This window comes from Anser cygnoides, chromosome 1 (assembly GCF_040182565.1).
Source record: "Anser cygnoides isolate HZ-2024a breed goose chromosome 1, Taihu_goose_T2T_genome, whole genome shotgun sequence".
Classification (NCBI taxonomy): domain Eukaryota; kingdom Metazoa; phylum Chordata; class Aves; order Anseriformes; family Anatidae; genus Anser; species Anser cygnoides.
The window spans coordinates 140,213,820-140,239,115 of NC_089873.1; the positions used below are offsets into that span (position 1 = coordinate 140,213,820).

At 38.2% G+C, this 25,296-nt stretch overlaps 1 protein-coding gene across 2 annotated transcripts in view; it reads left to right on the forward strand.

The window, feature by feature from the left end:
- Nucleotides 1–25,296, forward strand: part of OCA2 (OCA2 melanosomal transmembrane protein) — a 205,757-nt gene that overhangs the window by 111,415 nt on the left and 69,046 nt on the right. For both annotated transcript variants that reach the window (XM_013180616.3, XM_013180617.3), the window contains exons 16-19: nucleotides 1,440–1,587; nucleotides 3,092–3,149; nucleotides 4,543–4,651; nucleotides 20,328–20,455. In XM_013180616.3, coding sequence (XP_013036070.1) covers nucleotides 1,440–1,587; nucleotides 3,092–3,149; nucleotides 4,543–4,651; nucleotides 20,328–20,455 — 443 coding nt within the window. The remainder of the gene's footprint in view (nucleotides 1–1,439; nucleotides 1,588–3,091; nucleotides 3,150–4,542; nucleotides 4,652–20,327; nucleotides 20,456–25,296) is intronic.

The window sequence follows — 25,296 nt, forward strand, 5'->3', positions numbered from 1 at the left end:
TACAGCTCCCATCCACCTTAATCCTCAAAAAAAAAAATGTTTTTTTTTTTTTTTTGGTTGGAAACAGGAGATTAGCTGTGGCTTAAAGCTCTGTCACTTTCTTCTTTATGTTCCGGAAGAGAACAGAAAATCACTGCTGATATATTTGTGGGTGTCACAACTGCTGATGGAAATGTAAATGATGGCTGGGACAGGCATCTGCACAAACTCATGTGGATCCTCTGATAAGCAGGACCTATCCATGTTTTAATACAATGTAGTATCAGATTAATCTCCCGGCATAATCCTGGCAAGATTTGCCAAATATATTACAAACCAAGGTGGTAGATTCTGCACCTCCGATATCTGTGGTTCAAGTATGAATCTTTTTTTTTTTTTTTTTTTTGAAGAAATGCGTTAGATGAGCACTGGTTGTTGAATAACCTTGAAATTCGGCTTTATATAGCGTGAATTTATATTTTCAGTCTTACATCATAAAGCCAAGGCAAAGATAACTGTTTTGATGGCTTGCAAACTGTGTGCTCATCTAGAGATGTGACCAATAGAAAATGTGAGTCATCTGCTGTTCATCAGCTGTTCAGGCAAGTTATGATGGCTCTGGACACCCTTACTTTTATTCTTAAATGTTTGAGTTCTGTCAAGTCTAATTTCCTCTTATGGTCAATCTTTACATGATTCACTTTGTATCATAGCTATAAATACTTGGTCACAAAGGTGTCCATTTCTTAAGATAAGAACAATTTGCACATTAAACAGGGATCTTAAGATATAAAGCCATGAATTCTCGACACATTCTCTTCAATGATATAAAATTTGATGGAAAAAAAAAAAGGAAGCGGGAGGAAGCATCCTGTTAGTTCATCAAGAAGTATTTGTGCACACAGTTTATGAATGAATATTCAGCTTTCATTTCTTTAGGAATTTCCTGGAAAACCCAAAGGATATTTTTTGCATGCCCAATCTAATGCATGTCCTCAACAGGAGCACACACTTTTCAGTCATTCTCCAAGGTCTTGACAATACTGGAAAAAATAAACCAAAACATTCAAAATCCTGACAATGCTTTGGAGGCTGATTTGAAGTGTTAATAAGTCTGTTTAAACTTACACAGGACCAGATATCATTAAGGTCTGCATTTTAGCATTATATTAATATATACTGGTTGTCATATGCAAGTGTTTGTAGACAGACAGTACTTTTTTTTTTAATGATTTTGAGATTAATTTATATAAAATTTTGAAATGTTCATATTGATTTTCCATTCCCTTCAGCTCTGCAAAATGAATGGTAAAAGCAGCTTTAAAAGTGGCAAATTGTTGGGAAACCGTTCCAATTATTTTAAGAGCTTTAAGTCCAGAACACCTTACACATATTTTGTGGGTCTCTGGTTTTATATGCATTGCACCTGCTTTAACATAAGCAATTTTACTTCTTTTTAGAGCTGAAACATGAGATCTATGTTTGGAGGTTGACTGCACAGCGCATTAACCCTGCCAGCAGGGAAGAGACTGCTGTGAAATGCCTCTTGATGCAGAAGGTGCTGACTCTGGAGATGCTCCTGAGGAAGAAGCTCAGGACATTCCACAGGTGAGTGGGTGCCAGCATGGGCCACCTCCCTTGCTCCCACTCTTGATGGGATGAGCTGTAGACATGGGTGGTTTGTTGGACCGACATGGAGCTCCTGCTCATCTCAGTCTACTGCTGGAAATGATACTGTGGCTTTGCTAATGTCTTCATTGGGATGAGACCTATGCTCTTAGTTGTTTTTTAATCAGATGTGTGTTGGGGCAAGTACGAAGAGACACCCTCAGCCTCAGTATTTTCGGAAAAAAAACATAATGTGTAGAGTTTGGAAAATATATGTTAATAGGACCCAAATATAAAGGCCGAGAAATTTCACGTAGCTTTTGTTTTAAAAAGGTCATAAATACTTCATTATGCTTTTCCTTGCAGTAGTGACTACAATGTAGTAAAATGCTGCAAATTCTTTTCTGCTGAAAAATTCAAATGTTCTTCAGTGAACTGTTGAGTTTGAGAAACATACCACTAGTGATTTACTGCATTTTAAAATTATTTTGTAATCAAGTCATCAGTGTTAACCTGAGCATAGGCATAATTAACCATTTATGTATAGAAAAGAAGTTTTTATAAACCAGGACTAACAAAATGCTAACCCTATTTTGTTTAGGTTCCAGCAAAACTAGCTGTTATGCAATGGAATTTGATGTCTGAGAATAGCAGTGATAAATTCTTTTAAATTGAATCGACTCTAGACTAAAGTGAAAATGAAATAGCTTTTTTTTTTTTAAAATTAATAAACATGCTAATTAAATATACAGTATGAACAAGGGAATGTAAATAAGATTTCTTACACCATTTCAGTAATAATTTTTGCTTGCATAATTTTTGCTGATATTATGCACTTTGAACGGAGTGACAAAAAAGTCTGTTACTTCAATTTAAAAAAAAAAGTAACATTGAGTTTACAATACTCAAAGAGGAGTCTTCTGAAGTATACATGAAAATTGTACATTTAATTTGAAAATCAGGATTTCTCCAGCACAAGTACATTTACAGCAATGTAAAAATTCGTTAGTATTAACAACAGAGCTCCTGAACTGCGACCCCCATGGCCTTTTGCTGGAGGGCTGACTATGCTGATAACACAATGAAGTTATTCAGATCTTAAAAACTTCATTATAAAATGCAAATGTAACACGTATGTGTTCTGACTTGTTAGCACATGACCCTTGTTTTATCGCAGATGGGCACACATCACCTTCTGAAACTACGTATTGCATGTAGCCAGCTCCTATACACGAGTTCATACTCTGGATGCTTGCTCCTTCCAAGCCTGTGGCACTCTTCATGAACTTAACCGTGTGTGTATTAGTGGTGCTTGTTACAAAAGTGGGGTCTTAAGTGAATTGTCACTGGAATTTTGCTATTGACCACGTCGCACACAGTTCCTTTTTGGTATGAGATGCTCCTTATGGGTAAAAGGATGGTTGTGATAAGAGGGATTTATTCCAATACTCTTGGCAGAGCTCTAATTTCACAGTGGAAAAAAGCAGGTGTCATTTTCTTTCAGGCAAATTTCACAAGAAGATAAAAACTGGGAAACAAATATTCAGGAACTTCAGAAAAAAGTAAGTAGATGGCAGTTCTTCTCAGTATCAGTGTAAGTGGACCTATGCCTTTGTATGGAGAGAGTTTTTTGAACCCAATGCAAATTTAATAACTTTTGTGAGAACAGAAAAACTGGCAGGCAGGCTGGCTGGCCTCAGTTGAACAGGGTTACTGAACCATGTTGTGAGTATTTGCCAGGTTTTATACTTATGTTCCTTAGAAAAAAGGTTGCTTAAAGGATCAATAAATGATTCATCAGTGTTTTCTTAAAATTTTAATCTATGGCCAGAGAGACCTAGGAGGTGTCAATAGGTTGTTTATAACCATGATGCATGACGGTAGAGTACACTCCTGCTGATGTACCTAATACCAACTCTAGTTTACTACATTGTCTGTGACACACCTGCTTTATTATTCAAGTACAGATAAACCACTTGCATAAATTCTTTTTTCTTTGTTGTGCACACATTAACACTGCTTAAGTCTTTTATGCTGAAGCTGAGTCTGACAAGATGTATACTTTGTAGTGGGATTAATTTCAACTAAACATAATTGTCTAAATGTCACATCCTCTCCATCTCATTGGCACTAATGAGTACAGGCCTGTGCTTGGGAACTCATGTCCTTGGCTGGGACCTCTCTGTCCTATGTGTCATACCAAAACAGAACAAGGCCAACAGGACTTTCTTATTAGTTTTTACACTTTTTTCAAAGCATTGCATAAATGACAAACTTCTTAAAGAATAGAGATTTAATTGTACTTTTGTAGAGCTTTAAACTGTGTGGAAGAGACTGGAAATGAGAGATACTGAGGCTGGGAGAAGGTGATTCCCTGGTTTGGTGGTAAAGGTGAGATCAGAGCAGAGAATCAGGGGCACAATGGGAAGCAGCTGGGTCTGAGGGTGAGAGCGTGAGGAGCTGGGCACAGGGGTACAGGAGCTGCATAGGGATTAGGGATTGGCATGTCCTTTTGAATGTTACACAGGAGGCATATGGATCTGGCCTCTAGGTTGGGTTATAGGTTTTCAGAGAATAATTGCAACAAAGGGTGATTTTGTCCAGGGTTGTGAAACCACAGAGCACCTGAAGTTCTGTCTATAGTAGAAACTGTGTTTCAGCCATACAACTATGTAATAATGTTGTGGTAAGGTTAGTTGAACACATCTGGATGTATTCAGCAGTTGTTAGCTACTTGCATTTCTTGGCTTCACATTGGGCCTTTGTTCCTACATACACATTCAAGATATAGTGTGCATGAAATGCTTCAATTTAAATATTTGTGTCTTTTATGCTGAAGAAGAATATACAATACAGGAACAGCAGCTTGTACTTCACACATGATCTTTTGAATTTAATGCATAATAGATAGCTCCTTCTTTAATACAGTTACTCAATTCTTTTTCCTCTTTACAGCACAGAATAACAGACAAAATCCTTCTTATCAAATGCCTGACTGTGCTGGGATGTGTTATTCTTATGTTTTTTCTCAACTCATTTGTTCCCGGTGTTTACCTAGATCTTGGTAAGTTTCATAGTTTTGTTCTATTTAGTTGAAATAAATAAATAAATAAATCAAAACAACAACAACAAAAGACAGCCAAATTGTAAGATTTTTCTGAGTCTGTGTCAGTTCAGAAAGCTCTTTTCTGTATGTTCCTTGCCTCACAATTATACCAGATTAATCAGAACAGCAGTTTCTCAGAACAGGTTTTTGAAATGCAGTCACGTCTTAGTCACCCTAGGAGGAGTAGCAGGTAGAGCTCATGACTTCATTTTTCTGACTTCCCGGTATTAGCTAGGTGGGTAAACATTACAGAACAAGTAAATTTGACCTTAGCATGATCTCACTGTAGATATGAATAAATGACAAAGATTCATCCTGGAGATCAGAAATTGTTCCATGTAAGGACATTAAAGTAGTCTGGCATTACTTTTTCAGCATAGATACCTCTTTGTATGACTTCCAGACATCATTGCATTATCACCAGAATAAATAATTTCCCAAATTAAAAAAAGGAAGACACTGTATGTGTGTGAAATAAAAATAATATGTATACTTTCTAAGCCTAGACTTATATGTGTGGATTTTTATACAGTTATGTGTATATCTATGTGCGGACATGTTCTACATGTCCTAAAAATAGAACCAAATTAAAATTCACATATAACTGAAGGGCAGTCATAAAACCTGTCTGTGCATTGGCCTATGAAAGTTAACAATATATTTGTGGCTGCTGAGCACTTACAATTTATAGAATTTCAGATTTATGGTGGTTTTTTTTTCCTTCCATCTGAATCCCCCACTGTGTACATCCAGTGACTGAAAGATGCAACAGTCTTGAAGAAGAATGAATAAATAATGAATAAAGCATTGATTGAACTATACTATAGTTTTTTGCTGTGCTATATAGGGCTAGTTCTAGCTGTACAGTGGCAATCAGGTTGAGGAAAGGGGTGTCAGCCAGTGACACTAGTGGCACAGCTGCAGTGTCAGCTTCCTTGTTCCAGAGTGTTTGTCATGATGGACAAATCATGATGGGTGATTTAATCCAATAAATAATATTGGCTGCTAAGTTGTTAAAAGCTGTACTGATGTATTATAACCACAAAACTGCAACTTTACTGAAGTGTAGGAAGAAGCAGAAATTGGAGACACTTGAAGGCATTTGAAGTCACTGTGGCTAAGAATGTAAGGAAGGAGTTCACATCAGCAATTTAAGAAATCAATTTTCACCCTTACTTTTCTGCCTCAGATAAGTAGACACTGAACCATGTAGGATTTTGTGAAGTAAACCCATCATCTAAAAGTGTTTTTGAAAACCCACAGTCAGTCAGTAAAGACCATATAGCATTGGTTGCATATGCCCCTGGTAAGATATTATTTCGAAACTGCAAAGTAGTTGGAGTGCTAGAAGAAATCTAATAAATGATGACTGTTTTTTTGTCCTACTTCATGTCAGTAAAATAAATGAAGAAAATGACATGGTTGGCAGCGCAGGTTTCTTTTATTCACTAGCTGATCTTCAGCTGTAACCTTGAAAGTAAACATGGGCTGTATGTGTTCTGTGTAGTTTCCCCCTGTTCTGTATTCACAGCAAGCCCATCAGATTAATGGAAAAGTGTTATTAAATCATACGCATAATTTCTAATAACACTTAATGGAACCTACAGACTTATACCAAGGTCTCATTGTTGACTCGTGAATTCCACTGTCTTGATGTTTGCTGCCACTTATTTATCATTACTGAAGATAGTGCTGCTATGAGTTGCTATGGATTTTAGTCCTCCAGTGCATGCAAATAAATTTCCTAAAATACAGCACTTGTACTCTGGTGGTTTGGTTAAATTTGTTCAATAAATTTTTTGCATAAAAATGAAAGGAGATTGTAGTTCAGTGTTTAATTTCCTAACAGAATAATGTTTTATACAGAAGCTTAAGTGTTAGAAATCTAATAACTTTTAATTGCATTTGGAAGAGTGAATTAGAAAGATTATAGAATTCTTTATCTGTCCCCAGCCCTGATACAATTTTTCCATTATGAACTTGGAATCATTGATATAATTTGAGGGAACTGATGTTTTAATTTAAATTATAAAATTTTCATACTTAACTCTCTTTTAAAATGCAGAACACTTTCCTATTCAGCTTTCTTGTACCTGTTCATCAGTTTGTTTAGTCTAATTCTATGAAATATGAAAGATTAATACGGAGACTTTAAATAAACAAATATGGCAAACTTTCGACTTCAACAGTATTTTCATTCTGTTCCTATGGGATATTACTTTGTTGATAAATCATTGGTAAAGCATCCGAGAAAAGATAACAAGAGAGGAAAATAAAGCCCCTTTGATGTTTCTACTTGGCTCCTATTTTGATTTCAAGTTTTAGGCAGGCACATCTAGAGCTTTGAACTATAATGAGTTTCCCCACTACAGAGACAAAAGATTTTTTTTTAAGATTTTATTGGAATAGAATCTGGAATATTTATTTATTTATGTTAGGGGATGCTCAAATTGACCAGTTCAGACAGAATAGACAAAATCAATTTATAAGCTACTTCCTTTGGGGTAGATCCTTTCTCTTTGGTTTGGTTTCAGTCATTTCAGTGATTTGCTGAGCTACTATGATCTCTGTGCAGTTCCTTTGAGTATCCATCACTGCTGTGGCCCTGCTTTTGTCTGCCTCCCTCAGTGACCTCTGCATGCAGTGGAAGTGCCTCATTCCTTGCAGGCCCCTTCCAATCATTCTTCCTTCTGCTTCTGGACCCTCTCTTCTCAGGGCAAGTTTCAGTCATTTCTGAGACAGTGGAAGGTCCTCTCCTCCTTTTAAAGGGTTGCAACAGATGCCTGGATGATCCTTATGGGTCCCTTCCAACGCGGGATATTCTATGATTTTATGCTTCTTTTGGACTCATCTTCAGGAAACCTGTGCCAGTGCTCTGTCAGCTGCACAGTAAAGAAGTGCTTCCTGGTGTTTAGAGGGAGCTTCCTGTGTTCCAGTTTGTGCCCATTACCTCTTGTCCTGGCACTGGATACCAGTTAAAAGAGCCTGGCTCCATCGTCATTGCATTCTTCCTTCAGGTATTTATAAACATTGATGAGATTCCCCTGTGAGACTCCTCCATACTAAACAGCCCCAGCTCTCTTAACCTCCTCATAGGAGAGGTGCTCCAGTCACTTGATCATCTTGGTGGACATCTGTTGGACATTTTCCAGCATGTTCATGTCTCTCTTCTACAAGGGGCCCAGAACTGGACACAGCACTCCAGGTGTGGTCTCACCAATGTTGAGTAGAGGGCAAGGATCACTTCTCTTGACCTTCTGGCAATGCTTCATCAAATGCAGCCAAAAATACCATTAGTCTTAGCAGCAAGGGTACACTGCTGATTCATGTTCAATTTGGTGTCCCCCAGGACTCCAAGGTCCTTTTCTGCAGAGCTGCTTCCAGCTGGATGGCCCCCAACATGTACTGGTACCTCAGGTTATTTCTCCCCAGGTGCAGCTCTTTGCACTTCTCTGTGTTGACCTTCATGAGATTTCTGTGAACCCACCTCTTCAGCCTGACAAAGACCCTTTGGATGGCTGCACAGCCCTCTTGTGCATCACTCACTCCCCCTGAGTTTAGATTCTCTACCTAGAGAATCTCAGTCAGGTCCTCATCTGTGCAGGAGATCAATAATCAGTGGAGGTGATCAACCACTGTGATTTGCCTGACCTGCTTTAAAGGGGTAATTCATGAAAAGAATCACCTTACTCTACGTTATTTCACTCTTCACGTGCCAGAGGGTCTCTTCTCAATTTATACTGAGTTTCAGTTACAGGTAAGAACAAAACCAAAAGGGGTAGATGGACTTTTTGCTTGGTTATTGATTTTTTGGGGATTTCAATAGTAACTAAAATCAGCTGTAGTATTACTAAACAAAGCAGTGTTAGTAAAGGACCCAAACATATGAACTTATAAAAAAATATGATTGTATTAATTTAACAATCACGATCACCATGAACTTTCTGGGTACTTGGACAAGTTCTATAAATCAGCACGCTACATCACTTCTTTCAAGAAAACCTCCTAGACATAAATTTTCTCTGTTGTTTTTTCCCTAAAGCTAAAGTTCCTCGATATTTATAGACAACTGTTGTCTTGTTTGCTGAGGACTCATTTATGTAGTTAAATCTAGTTTCTCTTGCACAACTCTCCCCTGTCTTCTATATTCACTATGGTTTTACTTCCGACTGCGAGGTTGCACAGCAAATTCTGCTGCAGATACTTTTGAGAATCTAAGTCTCCCTTCAATTTGTCTTGAATAGTTGTATCTTGCATCACTGAAACTTTTAAAATCTGTGATTGAAACAGTGGAAAAGGAGGGAAAATGTTCTTTTCATTTAATTTAAAATGACTTTTTTTTTGGATGGCCATATTGTGCAGAGCTTCTTTTTATTTTATTACCAGTGCATTCAAGGAGAAATGTGTTCAGTTGCTGTAGATACAAAAGACTCCTGTTATCCTGTCACTCCTTTGGATGCCAGTTGTCATATTTTCTGACTAATTTCTGTAATTTACAGAAAATTTGTTGAAATTCACAGGAGAAATTAAATACCTTAATTGGAAAAAACATCAGCAGAACAACAACAAAAAAAACCTCACAACAAATGATTTCTACAGAGAATGTTATGCAAATTATAGCAAAAAGTTTTTCTTAATCTTCAGGCAAGTGGAGTGGCTCTGAAATCCCTTCCATATAATTTCTTTTGATTTTCAACATGCTTTTGTTTAAGTGGACATGCACAATTTTCAGTTAACACTGTAGTTTACATAGGTGAACCAATAATTTAGAATAGATTAGAGACTGAGTGCTACTTTCCTGATGATGAAGAAAGTCCTTCATTGCCCTAAAGAACTTCTCAAATTTGCTTAAGTTTGGTATTGAGTCACAGAATGTCAGAAGTTCTGTACTGATATTTACTTGGCTTAGAAACACCAAATCTAGTTCTCCATTAGTGCAGCTTCCTAGCATTTTAACAACTAACTTAATCCATTTTCTGTTCTGCATCATTTTCAGTAAATGGTACAAGAACTTTGCTGTAGCAATGATTCTTCCTTAAAAACTTTGAGACAGGCTGCCAGTATGTGTAAGAGATTTAGCGATGTTTGACTAATGCCAGAAACCTTATGCTTTGAGATCTTTGACTAAATTGTTTAATTCTTATGAGCTCAAAAAGAGCTAATATCACACAGGTGAAATAAATGTAGTCTGTGCAGTTTTATTCTGAATGTTTAACTCAGAAAGCTGTGTAAGAACTCTAAGAATTTTGAACAGTTCTCTGAACTGTTATTCTGGAACATTTTTCTCATCTACCATTGGTGGTAAATAGCTTAAACCATCTTATGCTACTCTTTGGTGTGATGGTGGAGTTATATAAATCTGCACTGTTTACAAACAATGTAATCATATATGCAGAATGAAACAAATTAGGTTTTCAAAATGTGTTTGTACCCATAGGAAGGGTAAGGAAAAGAGTGTTTATATTTTGGAGATGCTTGGTTTCAGGATAATTTGTGCAAATCTTGTGAAAGGTCAATTATAGAACTATTCAACTTACTGAAGAGTTATTTCATAAAATGTTTGAAAACAACAACAACAACAAAAAAAAACCGTTTCACACAAGATCAATTTAAGAAGCCACTGTATATTTGTTTAGTGCTTAAGAACAACAAAAATCCTAGTGAGACAAACAGCTATTAAGCTATAAAAATTGGTGAATGACATATATTCAAGAAAGCACAGGCTTAAAGCCAAAGGCTACATTGTTAAGGTTAGCACATCTTGCACCAGTTTGTCACTGAATCTAACATTTTTCTGCAGGCTAACTAGGAGCTGACATATTAACTGGTTTTAACTGAGGAGAGCTTATTGGCATTGACTGCTAAGTAACTTCTCAAATAAAACTGAATTATCAACTATATTTAAATCTGTTAGAGACAATATTTTTTCCCCTGTATTTTTTGTAAAGCTTTCCAACCTGGTTCGATAAGTTAAGGAACCAGATGCAAAGCTTGGGAACCAATGTTTACAGACCTTTTCTAAACAGCTAAAAATATCATCTGAATAATCTGTGGTTGCCTGCAAACTCCTTCACACATTTCAGTGAGGTAGATTGTTTTGGTCCCCAAAACATTTGGATTAGGGATGCCTTCTTTGCATAGAGCAATAGGCTCCAGCTTTCAAAGTATCTGTGACAGTGTCATGCTCATGATATTGTGGGCAAAAAAGAGAACCTCATTACATCTGGAACCATGAATTTATTGTTAGTCTAATCAAAACTGTTATCAGTTTAAGCAAAACACAACAAACAGTTATTGTTTGTGTACTTATGATAACACTAACACATTGAATTACCTAATGAATACAAAAGCAAACTCATTGACAATTAAAGTTAAAGCTCTTGCTAATAAATAAATTAATAATAATAATAAAAAGACATATTCCTAGTATCTACCCCTTGTATACTGATGTTACGGTTACCCTTTGATGCAATGGGGGGTCCAAAAGTTTACAGCTTTAGTCTGAGTACAGACATGACGAGTTGATACCTTCAGGTCTTTGCCTGGGGAAGCATTGCAAGGGTTTCTTTCTCCTCTTTACCAGGAGATGTATAATGCTGGTGGTTTCTTCCTTCTTGTGCTTGAGTCCACCTGAGCTCAATTTTTTCCATTTTTTGAAACTTCATGCCTTACTTTTTTAAATCTTGTCTTCAGTTCTGCATTAAGTTCAATTTGGTCATATAGAGAGTTGTCTGTTACATACTTATTCCTTGTCCTTTTTTTTTTTTTTTACCTCAAAAATAGTTTTTGACTCATGTCTAAGTTTGCATTATTATCCCTAACTACTTTCTGCTGAGTTGCTGATAGTCCTAGAGCACTCGCTATCATCCTATGCTCTCACTTTCAAGACCTTTCCTATCACTCCGCACCTATACTCCTTTGTGCTGTATTATTAGGCTCAGGTCATAAGTAGTTCATTATACACAGCATCAAAAGTTGTAATTCCTAGCTATACAGGAATTGATAACAATATGCATGAAGTCACACAATTGTGCAAAAGTAAGCAAAAACAGAATTAGGTATGTTTTCTGTTTTTAGTTTTTGGATATTTTTGTATCATCTTTCATAGAAATACAGAATATAGAATTTCATAGAATCATTAAGGTTGGAAAAGCCCTCCAAGATCATCTGGTCCAACCATCCCCCTACCGCCAATGTCACCCACTAAACCATGTTCCTAAGCACCACGTCCAACCTTTCCTTAAACGCCCCCAGGGACTGTGACTCCACCACCTCCCTGGGCAATGCATTCCAATGCCTGACTGCTCTTTCTGAGAAGAATTGTCTCCTCATTTCCAGCCTGAACCTCCCCTGGTGCAACTTGTGGTCATTCCCTCTAGTCCTACCACCTGTGAGGAGAGGCCGACCCCCAGCTCCCCACACCTTCCTTTCAGGTAGTTGTAGAGAGCAATAAGGCCTCCCCTGAGCCTCCTCTTCTCCAGACCAAACAACCCCCGTTCCCTCTTCCCTCAGCCACTCCTCACAGGACTTGTGTTCCAGGCCCTTCACCAGTTTTGTAGCCCTTCTCTGGACACTCTCCAGGGCCTTGATGTCCTTCTTTTACTGAGGGGCCCAAAACTGAACATTGTACTCAAGGTGCAGCCTCACCAGAGCAGAGTGAGACTGATTGGATAACTAATTGTTTCTTTTTGCTTTAGATTCTTTAAATCCTGACCTTGTAATGGTAAACAGAACAACAAATTATAGCATCTGACAAGAGTATCCAGCCTACTGTAGTAAGATACCTTAGCTTTCAGGTGCTCTTCTCCTCTTTGAGAGCGCCCAGCCCTTTCTGGATATCCTTCCAGCTTCTATAAGCTGTGCTTGCAACAGCTGATCTGCAGCCCTTTTTTTCAGGTGATATCAACTACTACTGTCAATGGAGTCTGGATCATTTGGCCTCATTTAGTACTCTTTGCCTCTCTGCTTTTGCTTCATTCCTCTGTTCTGTTTTTTGTTCTGGCATGTAGTAGTATTGGCTTAAATTGTTCTGTATTTTTCCTTGAGATCAAGAAGAGCACTGCACATGACTGATCTTCTGGTCTCTGAGTACGTAGCATGGAGATTTGGTTGTGCCATGAAGGTGCACATTGCTTTAAGATGAGAATGAACATAATTGTATTTACAACGTTAATATATATTTGATTCATAGTGATGTTGAAGAAAATCCTGGTCAAGTGTGTATGAATATGAGTTAAAAATAAATTTGACAATTATTTTGTAGTAATCAGAATGTTGGAGTGGAGCTAAATTGATGCAGTCAGCATTGACTATGACTCAGATAGTCCTGTTTGGATCTTAGTTATTCTTCCTTCTCAGCATAACACATTCTTTCTGAAAATAAGAGAAATCTGTTTTCTGTGGTCCTTGCAGTTTTTATTTCTCTGAGGCTAGTCTTCAAAAAATTACACCCTTGAAAATGCCCAGTTATCTTTAAGAACATGTAATTAAACATAGAAATTATCCTCTGTCCTTGCAGTTGCCGGTACACTCAATGTGAGAAAAAACAGGAATCAGCAGTAGTTGTATCTGCTAGTGAACCTTTTGCATTTTAGTTCTTTAGTTCTTTCTTCTAGAAAAGTTGACCTTCACTTTATCTTGATATTTGCATCTTCTTAAATTATTTTTAGCTTCCAAGAGCCTATGAGGCTACAGCAATAGAGTGTGTGTTTTTTTCAGTGACCTTCACTGAGATAATGTTATCATTTTTTTAAGACAGATTGGTACAATATACACAGCTATATGTGTCAACATATCTTCTCTGTTAGATGTAGCAACTAGCTATAGCAACCTCTAACAATGGTTTCTTGCTTACTGTGTTCTAGCTTGGATGCCATTTTAGATTGTTCAAGAGAATTAACAAAGTTGGGTGTTGAGATTGCCACACAATGGTGAATGTGACTTCTCCTCTCTGACCTGACAATACTACAGCTCAGCAGTAAAGTCCAGCCCACCCCACCCCTATACATAGAGGCTGATCCGTGATTACAGAGCAGCTAGTCCTCTGCTTCCTTGTTTTATGATACACTTCTTGCTTTTAACTTTAAAATTTCCTTCTATCAGTGTAGGTTTCTGTTTTGTTTGCCTTTCATAGGTTTATAGTTTCCATCAACTTCTTTCACATTCCTTTCTATCTCCTTGTATTCTACTAAGCATTTTCAGTTGCAGCGCAAACTGTCCTGGACTGTCACTACCATAGTTTTGTCCCCAAGGAACAACCTTAAGCTTGGTTCTAAAAATAGCACAGAACAGGTACAAATGATTTCTATGAAGCTATGCCAATGAAAAGAGACTGTTCGAAAGACCAGCAAGTTGTTTTTAAGTGTCATTTTATATATATTTAAAATAATATATATATTAAAGATAAAACAGTGCTTATGAATTGACAACTGTTGCTTATTCGGCATGACTTTAGAATGTACATTTTCATGACTGATAAAATTAAAAAGAGGAATTGTAAAAACCTAAATATAGGGCATTTTAATTCACATCCAGTACTACTGATGAAACGTATTACATAAGTAGAGTGAGCGCTATGGTAAATGTGTCTATGATTTAATCTTTTCATGCAAATATTTATATATAAGTCCATAAGAGTATAATTGAATGAATGCTTATACATAACATTACAACTGTAGCATAGAGTATGAAGGGCTGACATGCATCTTTGGGTTAAGTTATGAAGGGTTATGGAGGTAATTGGACTTCTGATTAAGCTGTTAGGACACAATGATGGACTTTACTTCCCCATATATTCAATTACATGCTATGTAAGCCATGATTCAAAGGTAAGAGACAAATACGTTCTAGCCTGTTATGGATGTTGTGCACTAGGAGTGTTTTTATGCAATTCACAAAAAGTTGCTGTGGCCATTTTGACAAGTAGAAGATTGGTAACATCAAAGGAAAAGAATATCCTGCTCAGTTACAAAAAATCCGTGTATCCATACCATTGTTTCCAGAAAGGAGAATTATACTTTGATCTAGCAGAAGCTGGTCTGGCTGATTTTTAAAAATCTCTCTTTACTTCTCAGCTGTTATGTATGTGATTCTGCATACTGTGTAGCTTGTCTTTCTCACTGCTATTATGCCTCCTCACTCCCTTTTGTCCTATCCATTACTGCCACAGCAAACAGATTGCTCTCTCCCCTCTGAAGAAGCCTGGTATTTGCCTGAAGACTTGCAATTTAATCTTCTTATCTTTTAACTAAACATCCCAGAATCTTTTAATTTTTCCTCAAAATTCAAGTTTTCAGACTGTTAATCATACTTCTCTGCCCTGGTTTTCTAATGGGTAGGCATCTTATAGTACACATTTTCTGGGTTTACTGGTGGTGAAGAGAGCAAAGGCTGCTTCACAGGATTTGCTGGTTTTTATCCTGATCCTGTATTTCAGGAGGCCATTAGGTTCTGTTGTGATCCACTGTATTTCTTGAGTCTTTTCTGCAGGACTGTTAGGTATTCAGGTGCTTCCCAGCCTGGATTTGTGTAGTTTAAAATCCTCCTGCCTAAATTGTAGTACCCTGCACCTGTCTTTCTTGAGCAGCCTTCTGTTTTGTTCAGGCCAGTACTGAGGTGGCGTAGGGTTATCCTGGCTTTGGTGTTCAGGGTAAATGTCTCAAGCGCCATTTCAGTTTCCAGAAGAGAGACTGCACTCTCAGTCTTCATATAGAAAGAAATTATTTCAAATTCTGTGCACGTAAAGGAAATGTACAGTATCTACATGTTCACATTGTTATGAGGAAGCTTAATATGCTTTTCAGCTGCTAGTAGGTCAGACAAAATTACCTTTACTAAGGAATACAAATTTTGCTTAATGAGCATTTGAAAGGCCTGCCGATTACACAGTATTTTCATCCTTTCATTTCTTTCTCTTTCACCTGTCTTCCTCCCACATATCCTATTCTTCTATTGGATTCTATTAGGTTGTTTTCTGTTTTCTACTTCTTCTGCTTGATTATTTAAAAATAAGTTTTTTGTTATTATTATTATTATTATTATTTTAGCAGGACTGCAGTTGTATTCTGCTCATCATAAGCTATTTATTGTTCCAAATGTGGTTTTCCCTACTGGGTAAAGTGAATCAGAAAAGCCAAGCACTCAAGCTATTTCTCCTGTACCATTTTCCTGGTTTCTGACAAGACACAGGAATCTTTTCTGTGAAGAATGCATTATAAATTTGCAAGGTGCATTTTATAATAAAAAACATTTTATTTTTCCTAAAATAAGTAGAAACTGTCACTGTCTTCAACGGGTGCTGTGTGAGTGCAGAAATGGAATTTAGATTCAGTTTCTCTCAGCATTATATTTCCAGAACACCAATTGTTGTGAAACAGAAGCACTGAAAGGCAGTAAAAGAAGTGGTTTGGGGAAATATAAGTGGGCTTTGCTTTCACTGTAGTAATGAGAAGTTATTTTTTGAAATTATTTCTATTTTTCTTCTTCCTGGCTATCTTTTGTGGCCCAGTAAGCTAGAAAATAAAGAAACAGAGATGCCAGTCTTTAATGCACCCTGGTACTTTCAGTTCTTTGAAAATGAAGGAATGTTTCAAATTGAATCCAGGGCAAATGCAGACACCCAAATATATAAAACACTGTCATGAATGTTCTTAGCAAGAACATTACTTAGAAAAGGCTCAGGAAACCTGCCCGTTTAGAGAGGCAGGTGACTATGTAATATCTGTACAGACGTAGTTGACTTTGACAAGCAGTGTGGCAGAGAACAGTCAATCAAGCAGTTACAGCCCACACTGACAACTGTGGCCTTCAGGAATTAGAAGAAGATGTTACTCTTGCCCAGTTGCAGGATGCTTGAAGTCAAACCTCAAGATCTTACAAGAAGTCCTCCAAAACTCCTTGGGAGACTCTCTCCTTCCTCTCCCCTTCTCTTTGCTCCCACCCTGTGCTCACCCTCTGAGAGATGGGTACCCATTTCTCCTCTTTGCAGTTACAACAAAAAAAGCAAATACACTCTGAAAAGACTGTGCATGTAGACTGCAATAAGTAGCTGACATCTTCAATTCTCGAGATCTGTACTTGCTGGAGTACTGCAGGAGGACACATCCCTTACCCATTTGTATTCCCCGTGAACACTATCATAAGGAAGGGCACTGTTCTCATGCCAAGCTGTGTGCATAGAGCTAACGCATGCTGCTAAAACCCATGTTGCAACAAAATGCTTGGTTCTGTCCACCTCTTGTGCAACTCATATTTCATTAGTTTTAGCAAATGATTATCTCCATCTACCATGTTCAGATTGATTTGTTTTTGGTAGGAGTGTAGAAATAATCCCAGATTTTATCACAGATTATTCCAGAACTGCAGAAAAGTCTCTGTTCTTTAATCCTTCACTTCATTGTACCTAATGTTGTCACTTACAGCTGTACAAAATAGCAGTAAAATTCTGCTGTTAAGCTCCAGATCTGTACCCATCTGCTTCCATTGAAGTGTCCCTCTAATAGGAATTGCAATAATCTGCACTTAAGGACCACTGTATTTTGCTGGAATTTGGAGAACAGCTAAGATTTGAAATTAGCCAGTCCATGTCCATACCACTTTCTTTGTGCTGCTCAGAGAAAATAACTATTAAATTTGCATGGATAGATTCACCTTGTTTAGGGAAAGGCAGAAAGTAATTCAATGATGATAGCAAAAAATATAGTAGATGTCTGGAACTGTCTGTTCCCTACTTGCTTTCTTTTGCTATTTTGGAAACTCCTAAAGCACTCCCTCCCTGTGATTTATAACTTTCTGCAGTCTGATTTGCCTTTGGTATGAATAAGACTATCTAAGTTTTTCAAAACGTTTTCCTGGAAGTTCTTCTGTATGAGCTTCACCATTTTAGCATTCAGGCTATGTGCATATCCAGGGCCAGGAGAGCAAAAAAGCTGTACCCATTTTCAGCTTATGCCAGGATCCAGCATTCACCTTGAGCAGTACAGAGTGTTACCACTCCTAGGTCAGTCCAGGAGCCTCTTCCCAACAGTTGGTAAAAATTCCATTCTTCATGAGAAAATTTGCTAACTGCTTAGCAGAGCACAATGCACTTGCAGAAAGAAGAAAAGCAAGATTGTGGGTAGCTGAAGCTACAAAAGGGGGTCTTTTACACAAATCAGGAATGTGGCTGATAAGCCGCTTGCAAAATTTGAATGGCTGAGATGGTTATGACCCAGTACTTCTTTCATTGCCAAAACAAACCAATCAAACACCCCACCAGTCTTTGTGAAGATAAAGACTTAATCAAATGCAAAGGCATTTTATGTATCCTTTACCCCAGTGCACCACATCCAGCTTTCCTCCTGATACAGCTGAACCAGACCTTTTCTACCACTTGGTATCTATCTGCCTGCATCAATGATGTGGGCTGGATTTGACCCTGCCTGTGCCATGTTTCATACTCAGTAGGGTAGAGGATGGCCAAATGAGAGTTTGCTTTTAGAGCCTGCCTGCCCTGAACGTGGGTTGACTTCGCTGCTGGAGTTTCCTAAGAGACTTCTGAGAGGCACCATCTGGGCTGTCCCCACCCCGCTCTCTTGTGCTGGTTTTTGCTCTCCTCCTCCTTTGCAGTATAATATTCATGTATGAGCTACTTTTGACTGAGGACTAATTAGATCACTGTGAGCAAAGCAGAGACCAGACTTGCTCAGTTTGCAGCATGGTAGTTTCAGTCCTTGGTGATGAGCAGAGATGGTTGTGAGACATGTTTTTTGGGACCAGTGAGGCACTCAGTTGAGATTTTACTCAAAATCTCTATAAGGGAACAATATAGGAGCTGAAGCTACAAAATTCCAGATATAAACTTCCTTCGGAGTTTTCAGCCTTATTTAGTTTTGGCTTTGTTTCCAGTAGTATGGAGGTCTTTCTGCTGGTAAACCATTAGATTTCCTAGTCCTTATATCTGTTTCCTTACGAGGATTTCCCTGCGTTTTGCTCTAGATTAGCTTCACGCCAGGCTAAGAAGAGTTCTTGTGAGAGCTGCTTATCAAGGAATCAGCAGAACCAGAATGATCAGTGGTGTCAAAGCCTTTCAAGGAGGATCATGGGGAGAAGCTGGGGAAAGGAAAAGTTGCTCGTAATGCTGGAAAATATGGTTTCAGTCACGGAGAGGACAGAAGCCAGTTTAAGGAAATCAAGGGTAGAGCTGCCCAGAGGAAAAGATGGAACTTGGAGGAAAAAATAAAAAAATAATGTTTACAGCTTGGTGATGATGCAGAACCTTTGGTCTCTTTATTTCTTTTGTATTTACATGGAATTTAAATAGAATATAGCTTGATCTTAGTTTTAATCTGTTGAATGATGTTGGATCTCCTTCTTTCTTTAACCTAACAGAAAAACAAACCCATGTGCATAAGCTGCAAGTCAAATGGCCTAAAGTTTTATGAATGTCTTCTATCCTTGAATTTTCTTACAGCTGTGGTTCTTGAAGGCTGTTGTAGAAGGTCTCACTTTATTCAGCTACCTGCTTTGCAGCAGGGGCCTATTCACATTTGGTCTTTGATTATAACTTAGAGATTTTTTTTTTTTGCCATTCAAGATTGTTATTCTTCTTTCCTCCTCACTTGTTCTGCAGTTTTTTTGAATCCATCACTTTTCTACAGTGAATGTATGAGGTAGCACCAGGTATCTGAAAGAATCACAACAAAGGGAGAAATTACTTGAGGAGGTGGGATGCTTTATTTCCATGCCATAAAAAAATCCTCAATTATGTATTTCAGTTTTACGCATTAAAAAAAATTAAAAATCTGCTATTTAAGAAAAAGTAGAGAAGAAGAAAGAAAAAAGAGTATCATCCTGAGGAAAAAAAATGCCAAAAAAAATCTCAGTTTTGTGTCTGAAATCCCATTCTACTGTTCAAGATAAATGTGCCAGAAGAATTAAACAGCTTCAGAAAGAACTTTAGCTGTGCAGGGCAAAAGCTAGTCTTGCTTGGACAGGATATTCACTGCTTATATTCTCTGTCTGTGCATTTCATCTGCATTTTCTCTGTCATCTACCAAAATGTGTCTTAAAACGTCAGGATGTATAGAGGGATCCTGTTTGCAGGGAGTCTATTTTGCTGTTTAAAGATGGTGTCCTGTTTCAAAGATCATTTCACATCCTCAGTTTATCTTCTAACACATTTAGCCTGTTAATCTTCAATGCCCTGGGGCTGCAGCCAGCCTTTCAGGGGACTGCAGAATCCTTCCAACCATCTCCTAACCACCTAAAGTTTTCTTTGTGATTAAAAGTCACTATTTTTTTTTGTTTATTTGTTTTTGGATAACCCAGACATGCCTTCTTTCCTTTCTTCTCAATTATGCTTGCAGACTCTTCTCTTTCTTTCTCCTTTCTGGCCTTAATAGAAAGCTGCTAGCAACCTGGCCCTCCTATGGGATTTTTTTCCCTATGTGTAAATATAGATATAGATATAAATTAGAAAGCACAAAATATTCTTCCTGGAGTACTTTTGAACTTCTCCTTTTATAGAGTCAGAGTGAAAGTGTGGCAAAAACCTTTAACTGAAAAATGCAATACTATAACTTTCACCTTGCTAGTACATAATGTGTGAAGTGTTGTTCTCTCTTTTCCCAATGTGCTCTCTCTTTTTCTAATGCAGGCTGGATTGCCATTTTGGGAGCCATTTGGCTGCTAGTGCTAGCAGACATCCATGACTTTGAGATGATATTAAACCGAGTGGAATGGGCAACCCTTCTTTTCTTTGCAGCATTGTTTGTTCTCATGGAGGTAAGATTTTGTGATTTCTAAAGCCTGAGCAGTTAGAACCAACTTAAAATGTGAATTTTGAGGACATGTATGTTGCCAGGCAAAGGTGTCTTGCAGATTCAATTCTGCTAACAAAATAAAAAATTGAATGCAGTCACAGTAGCATGGAGTGAAATGGTGGAGTGGTAGAAGCTGGATATTTTTGATTAATTTTTCACTGTAAGCTTGGTCCTACTCTCCTTCTGCTGCATTTGCTGTGTACATCCAACACAATCGTTTTCCATAAGTGGAATTTTTCTTTCCAGGTCTGTCTGTGCTCCATGCATTCAGATAGTTTATATATATTGATGTATTTATTTTGAAATTCTTTAGACAAGCAATAGAAAAAAATAAAAGAGCAAGAATAAACCATAGCTGAAAACTGCTTCTAATACTGTCAGCTACATGCTGGCTACCAAATGGCCTGAGAGCTTTCATGGGAGGATGGTTTGAAAGGATAATATCACTGAATTTCAGTTTCCAATTGTAAAAGATTTTCAGTACTTGAACTGTCTGGATATCTCATTGTGTCATCTTTGTGTGTTTGTCTGTTCTAATAGTCTTTTTGATCCAGCCATGTTTTATACCCCTTTTTATATTTATATTTAATCTTTTTTTTATTTTTATATTTTTATAATATGTTATATAAATTTTAAATTACATAATACAATATATTTATATTTACTGTTTGATGTTTTTTGATTTTTTGATTTACTATTTGATGTTTTTTGATTGAGTGGATTTATTTTTACCCCAAATGTTTGGAGAAATCTTTGTATGAATATCCATATTTGTATGTCAATAAGGTGTCTGTGCATTTCCTAAAATGCTTGATATTTCTTAGTTGTTATTTGTTCCATTTAAATGATGTTAAGTTGTAGAAACATGACTGATAAAACCTGAGTGATCAGTGGGTAGTGAATTGTCTTTGTGAGTAGTCTGGGAAAAGCCTGGAATAACAAATTTTCTTGCACAGCTTCCCCCCTACTATACACTCCAGTATTGGAAAGAACACAGACTTTGTAAATTGGAATCTATAAAAAAACAATTCATTAAAAAAGAAAAAAAGGGACTAAATTTGAAGCAAATACAAGCATTGAGTAACTCAACTAACTCTAATTAATTCCTAACTGAAAGTCAAAATCTGGTAACCTCTGAAAAGATGAATAGGAACTCTGATTATCATTAGGAAGCTTGTTTGAGAGCTAGTAGGTCTAAAATTCATCAAGGAAACGCTGATTTATTGTACACTCATTAGCACAGGCAATTTTTATTTCTCTGTGTTATCAGGTTCTATATATCCTTGTGTTTTCTAACTCTCATAGGGAATCCATATTGAAGCCATTTTTATTTTGTTAGCTGCTGCTGTAACAGTCTATTAGTTGCAATCCCTGATGCATTTATTGTTTTAGCTTGAATTGAACAGTTTTGATTTGAGTGCAGTGTGACTGTACAATAACATAGTAAAACACACAGGAAGTTATTTGCCATTTACTGCCAGACTTCAGATATGACTGCTATAATTCACTGAACTTCGATTTTTCACTTTTATGGTTTCTCAGGTCACCAGTGAATAGTTTGCTAATGAAAGGAAAAATTTTCCTGGCTCTTTAGTATAACAGCAATTTAAAGTCATGAAAGGAACTTATCCTGATAGTCAAGAGAAAAAGTGGGAGACAGTATATTGACAGCAGTCATCATGACATACTGCCCATAAAAGGGTTTGATGCAAATTTTTGTGCATAAAGTTCAATCTAGAATGTTACATGATTTTTTTTTTCTGCAGTAAAGCTCTAATCTTGAGCTGTCAAACTGGAAATCGTATGCTGGAAGGCACCAATTAGTGCAGTAATACTTCTTGCTCTCAGAGGGCACAGGAAGATCCAGGAGACCCTCTGTGCAGTTTACATCCTGGGGAAGCCAGTGGCATGGTACTAATTGCTGCCTTTCACTTACGTGCTTGCAGGCGATTAGTCTGGATATTATAGACATCTTAAAGTTGGTTGCGTGATTAGCACTGTCATCATCTCCAATGTGATGAGCTACCTGCAGACTGACTGTCTTGAAGGAGCAATGTGCATGTCTGTTACTGACTTCCCTCATTCTGTCCTTTACTCACTTTCCTCTTTCCTGAATCTCTCTTTTGCGATACCATGTCTGGATTCCAGAAGAAATTCTGGGTGTTACTGAAAAGAAATATGTTGTGTTGACGGATAATTGAATAACAAGGCAGCAGTGCTAACCAAATGTAACACTGAGCTCTGCTTGCTGACAACTATGTGTTAAGAAGTTTATTTTAAAGTGTGAACACAAAGCAATTGCAGAAAAAATATGACAGTTCATTAATATTACTGCTTTTATGTACATTTTAAAAATCTCTTTGATAAACATTGAGTTAATATGGGTAGAGAACTCATTGAGAGCAGCCCTGCAGAGAAGGACTTGGGGGTTCTGGTGGACAAAAAGCTCGACACGAGCCAGCAGTGTGTGCTTGCAGCCCAGAAGGCCAACTGCATCCTGGGCTGCATCACCAGGGGAGTGGCCGGCAGGGCGAAGGAGGGGATTGTGCCCCTCTGCTCTGCCCATGTGAGGCCCCACCTGGAGTCCTGCATCCAGGTCTGGGGCCCCCAGCACAAGAAGGATGTGGAGCTGTTAGAGTGGGTCCAGAGGAGGCCATGCATACAGAGGGCTGGAGCACCTTTCTTGTGAAGAAAGGCTGAGAGAGCTGGGGCTGTTCAGTCTACAGAAGAGAAGGTTGAAGGTGACCTCATTGCAGTCTTTCAGTGCTTGAAGAGAGCTTATAATAAAAATGGAGAGCAATGATAGGACAAGGGAGAATAGTTTTAAACTAAAAGATGGGAAATTATATATTAGGAGGAAGTGAGGCCCTGGAACAGGTTGCTCAGAGAAGCTGTGGATGCCCCATCCCTGGAGGTGTTCAAGACCAGGCTGGGTGGGACCCTGGGCAATCTGATCTAGGGGGTGACCCTTGTGCCCATGGCAGGGGGGTTGGAACTGGGTGATCTTTAAGGTCCCTTCCAACCCAAGCCATTTTATTATTATATCATAGCAACACAGGTAGCTTAGAATCAAAATGGTAACTTAAAATTATTAAAATGTATTTGTTAAAGTTAAACCCCTGAAAAAGCATCATTAGTCTTAATGTAAAGGCTATGTGTATGCATTTTAAAGCCTTATAACCTGTTTTCTGAATGCTGCATTTTTAAATGTAGACATACCTTTTCCCATGCAGCAAGTTGTTAAATTAAATATAGTCTCTGGGCCATATTTAATATGTGGCATCACTGCCTCTGCTCTTCCCCTTGTTTTCCTTGTCAATTGGACGGTGTTCCCTTAGAACTTCTAAGTGAGACATCCTGTCTTGTATGAGATGCAGCTGCCCTGCCTTTACCTCTGCATCTCTCGCTCATGTGGTGAGTGGAAAACTACCAGCCCACCCATGGTATTGGTGCTCCTGCAGCAGGTGGGTGCTGCTGCCCTGTGCTGCTGGTGGTACCCAAATAGTTACACACTGCTGCCCCACTGAGCTGCAGGTGCAGGAATTGCTGGTCTCAATGACAGCCCTGCTGTCACTCTGTCATTACTGTGTCTTATGCCACACCACTCGGTACCTATTAGGATCTTTGTCTATCTCTGTCAGGGGATTTGACACCGTGTGAGTTCAATACTTTTTTTTTTTTTTTTCCCCCAGTGATGTCTCTGAAGAGCTCTGACTGCCTGCTGTGCAGGTTGCACAGCATCACGTCATGTGAATGCTGACTTCTGCAGCTGTATGGCAATGCTCTCAGGCAGCACAATGTTGCAGCTAACTGATTCATTGTCATGGCAGGAAAATGGAAAGTAGACTAACCACCTTTGTCTGGGCTGCACCAAAAATTATGCAATTTTCTTCCCAGAAACTGAAAAGTCAAAAAATAGATATACCCCATTCAGCCTGGAAATAGTGCTTCATTCTGAATATTTGTAAGAAAATAAAACAAAATCAAATTAAATTTAAGTCTCTCCTGAGATAAATTTACCCCTTTACTTTGTGTTTTGAAGGAATAGATCATACTTCTGGTGTGAGGACTCAGTTGCATTCTCCTATCTGCCCAAGGAGAGACCAGAGCTATAACCACTGGGCTGGAGTCTTGCTACGTCTTTTCATGTCTGGTAGTAACCATGGCTGTCTGGGGTACTACCCAATTATCCTGCACAAATAGGAATAGTTCCCACAGGGAGGACAGAGCACCCTGGAGCAGGCTGTCCCCTGACCCAGTGGTTACAGGGCTCTCCTCCTCAGGTTGGATGCCTGACGTGGGCACTGGGGAGCTGCTTTTCCTGTCTTCTAGGTGCTGCTGCCTCTGTGCCAATTTCCATTCACCCAAAGTCTCTGGCCTGGTTTTAGCTGCTGGGTAATGTTAGTTTTTACAGGTGCAATGCAGCTGTTTAATGGAAAAGTATATTTTGTTTTCTCTTTTCTTCACATAGGCCTGAGCAAGATGCCTGACCTTTTAAACATGATACACTTTTGTCTATAATGGGGTTATGTCCAAGGTTTTGGGGCCATTGAGTAAAAATCAGTTGTCCTCAGGTATTCAGGAAAACATGCTCACTGAAGAATGTAATCTTGACATTTCAGCCATTCTCTGATGCCTTTGCCCCAGGCTCTTGAAGCAATCCCACTGGTCTTTCCAGTACAACCTGCCCACTTCTGCAAATACAGCTACCATTTCTGTATGTCTGTTCTTTCCACCAACTGCAAAGTTGCTGTAAAAGCTGCGTGAGATGATATCAAGATCTTGTGAGTGGAAATGAACTGT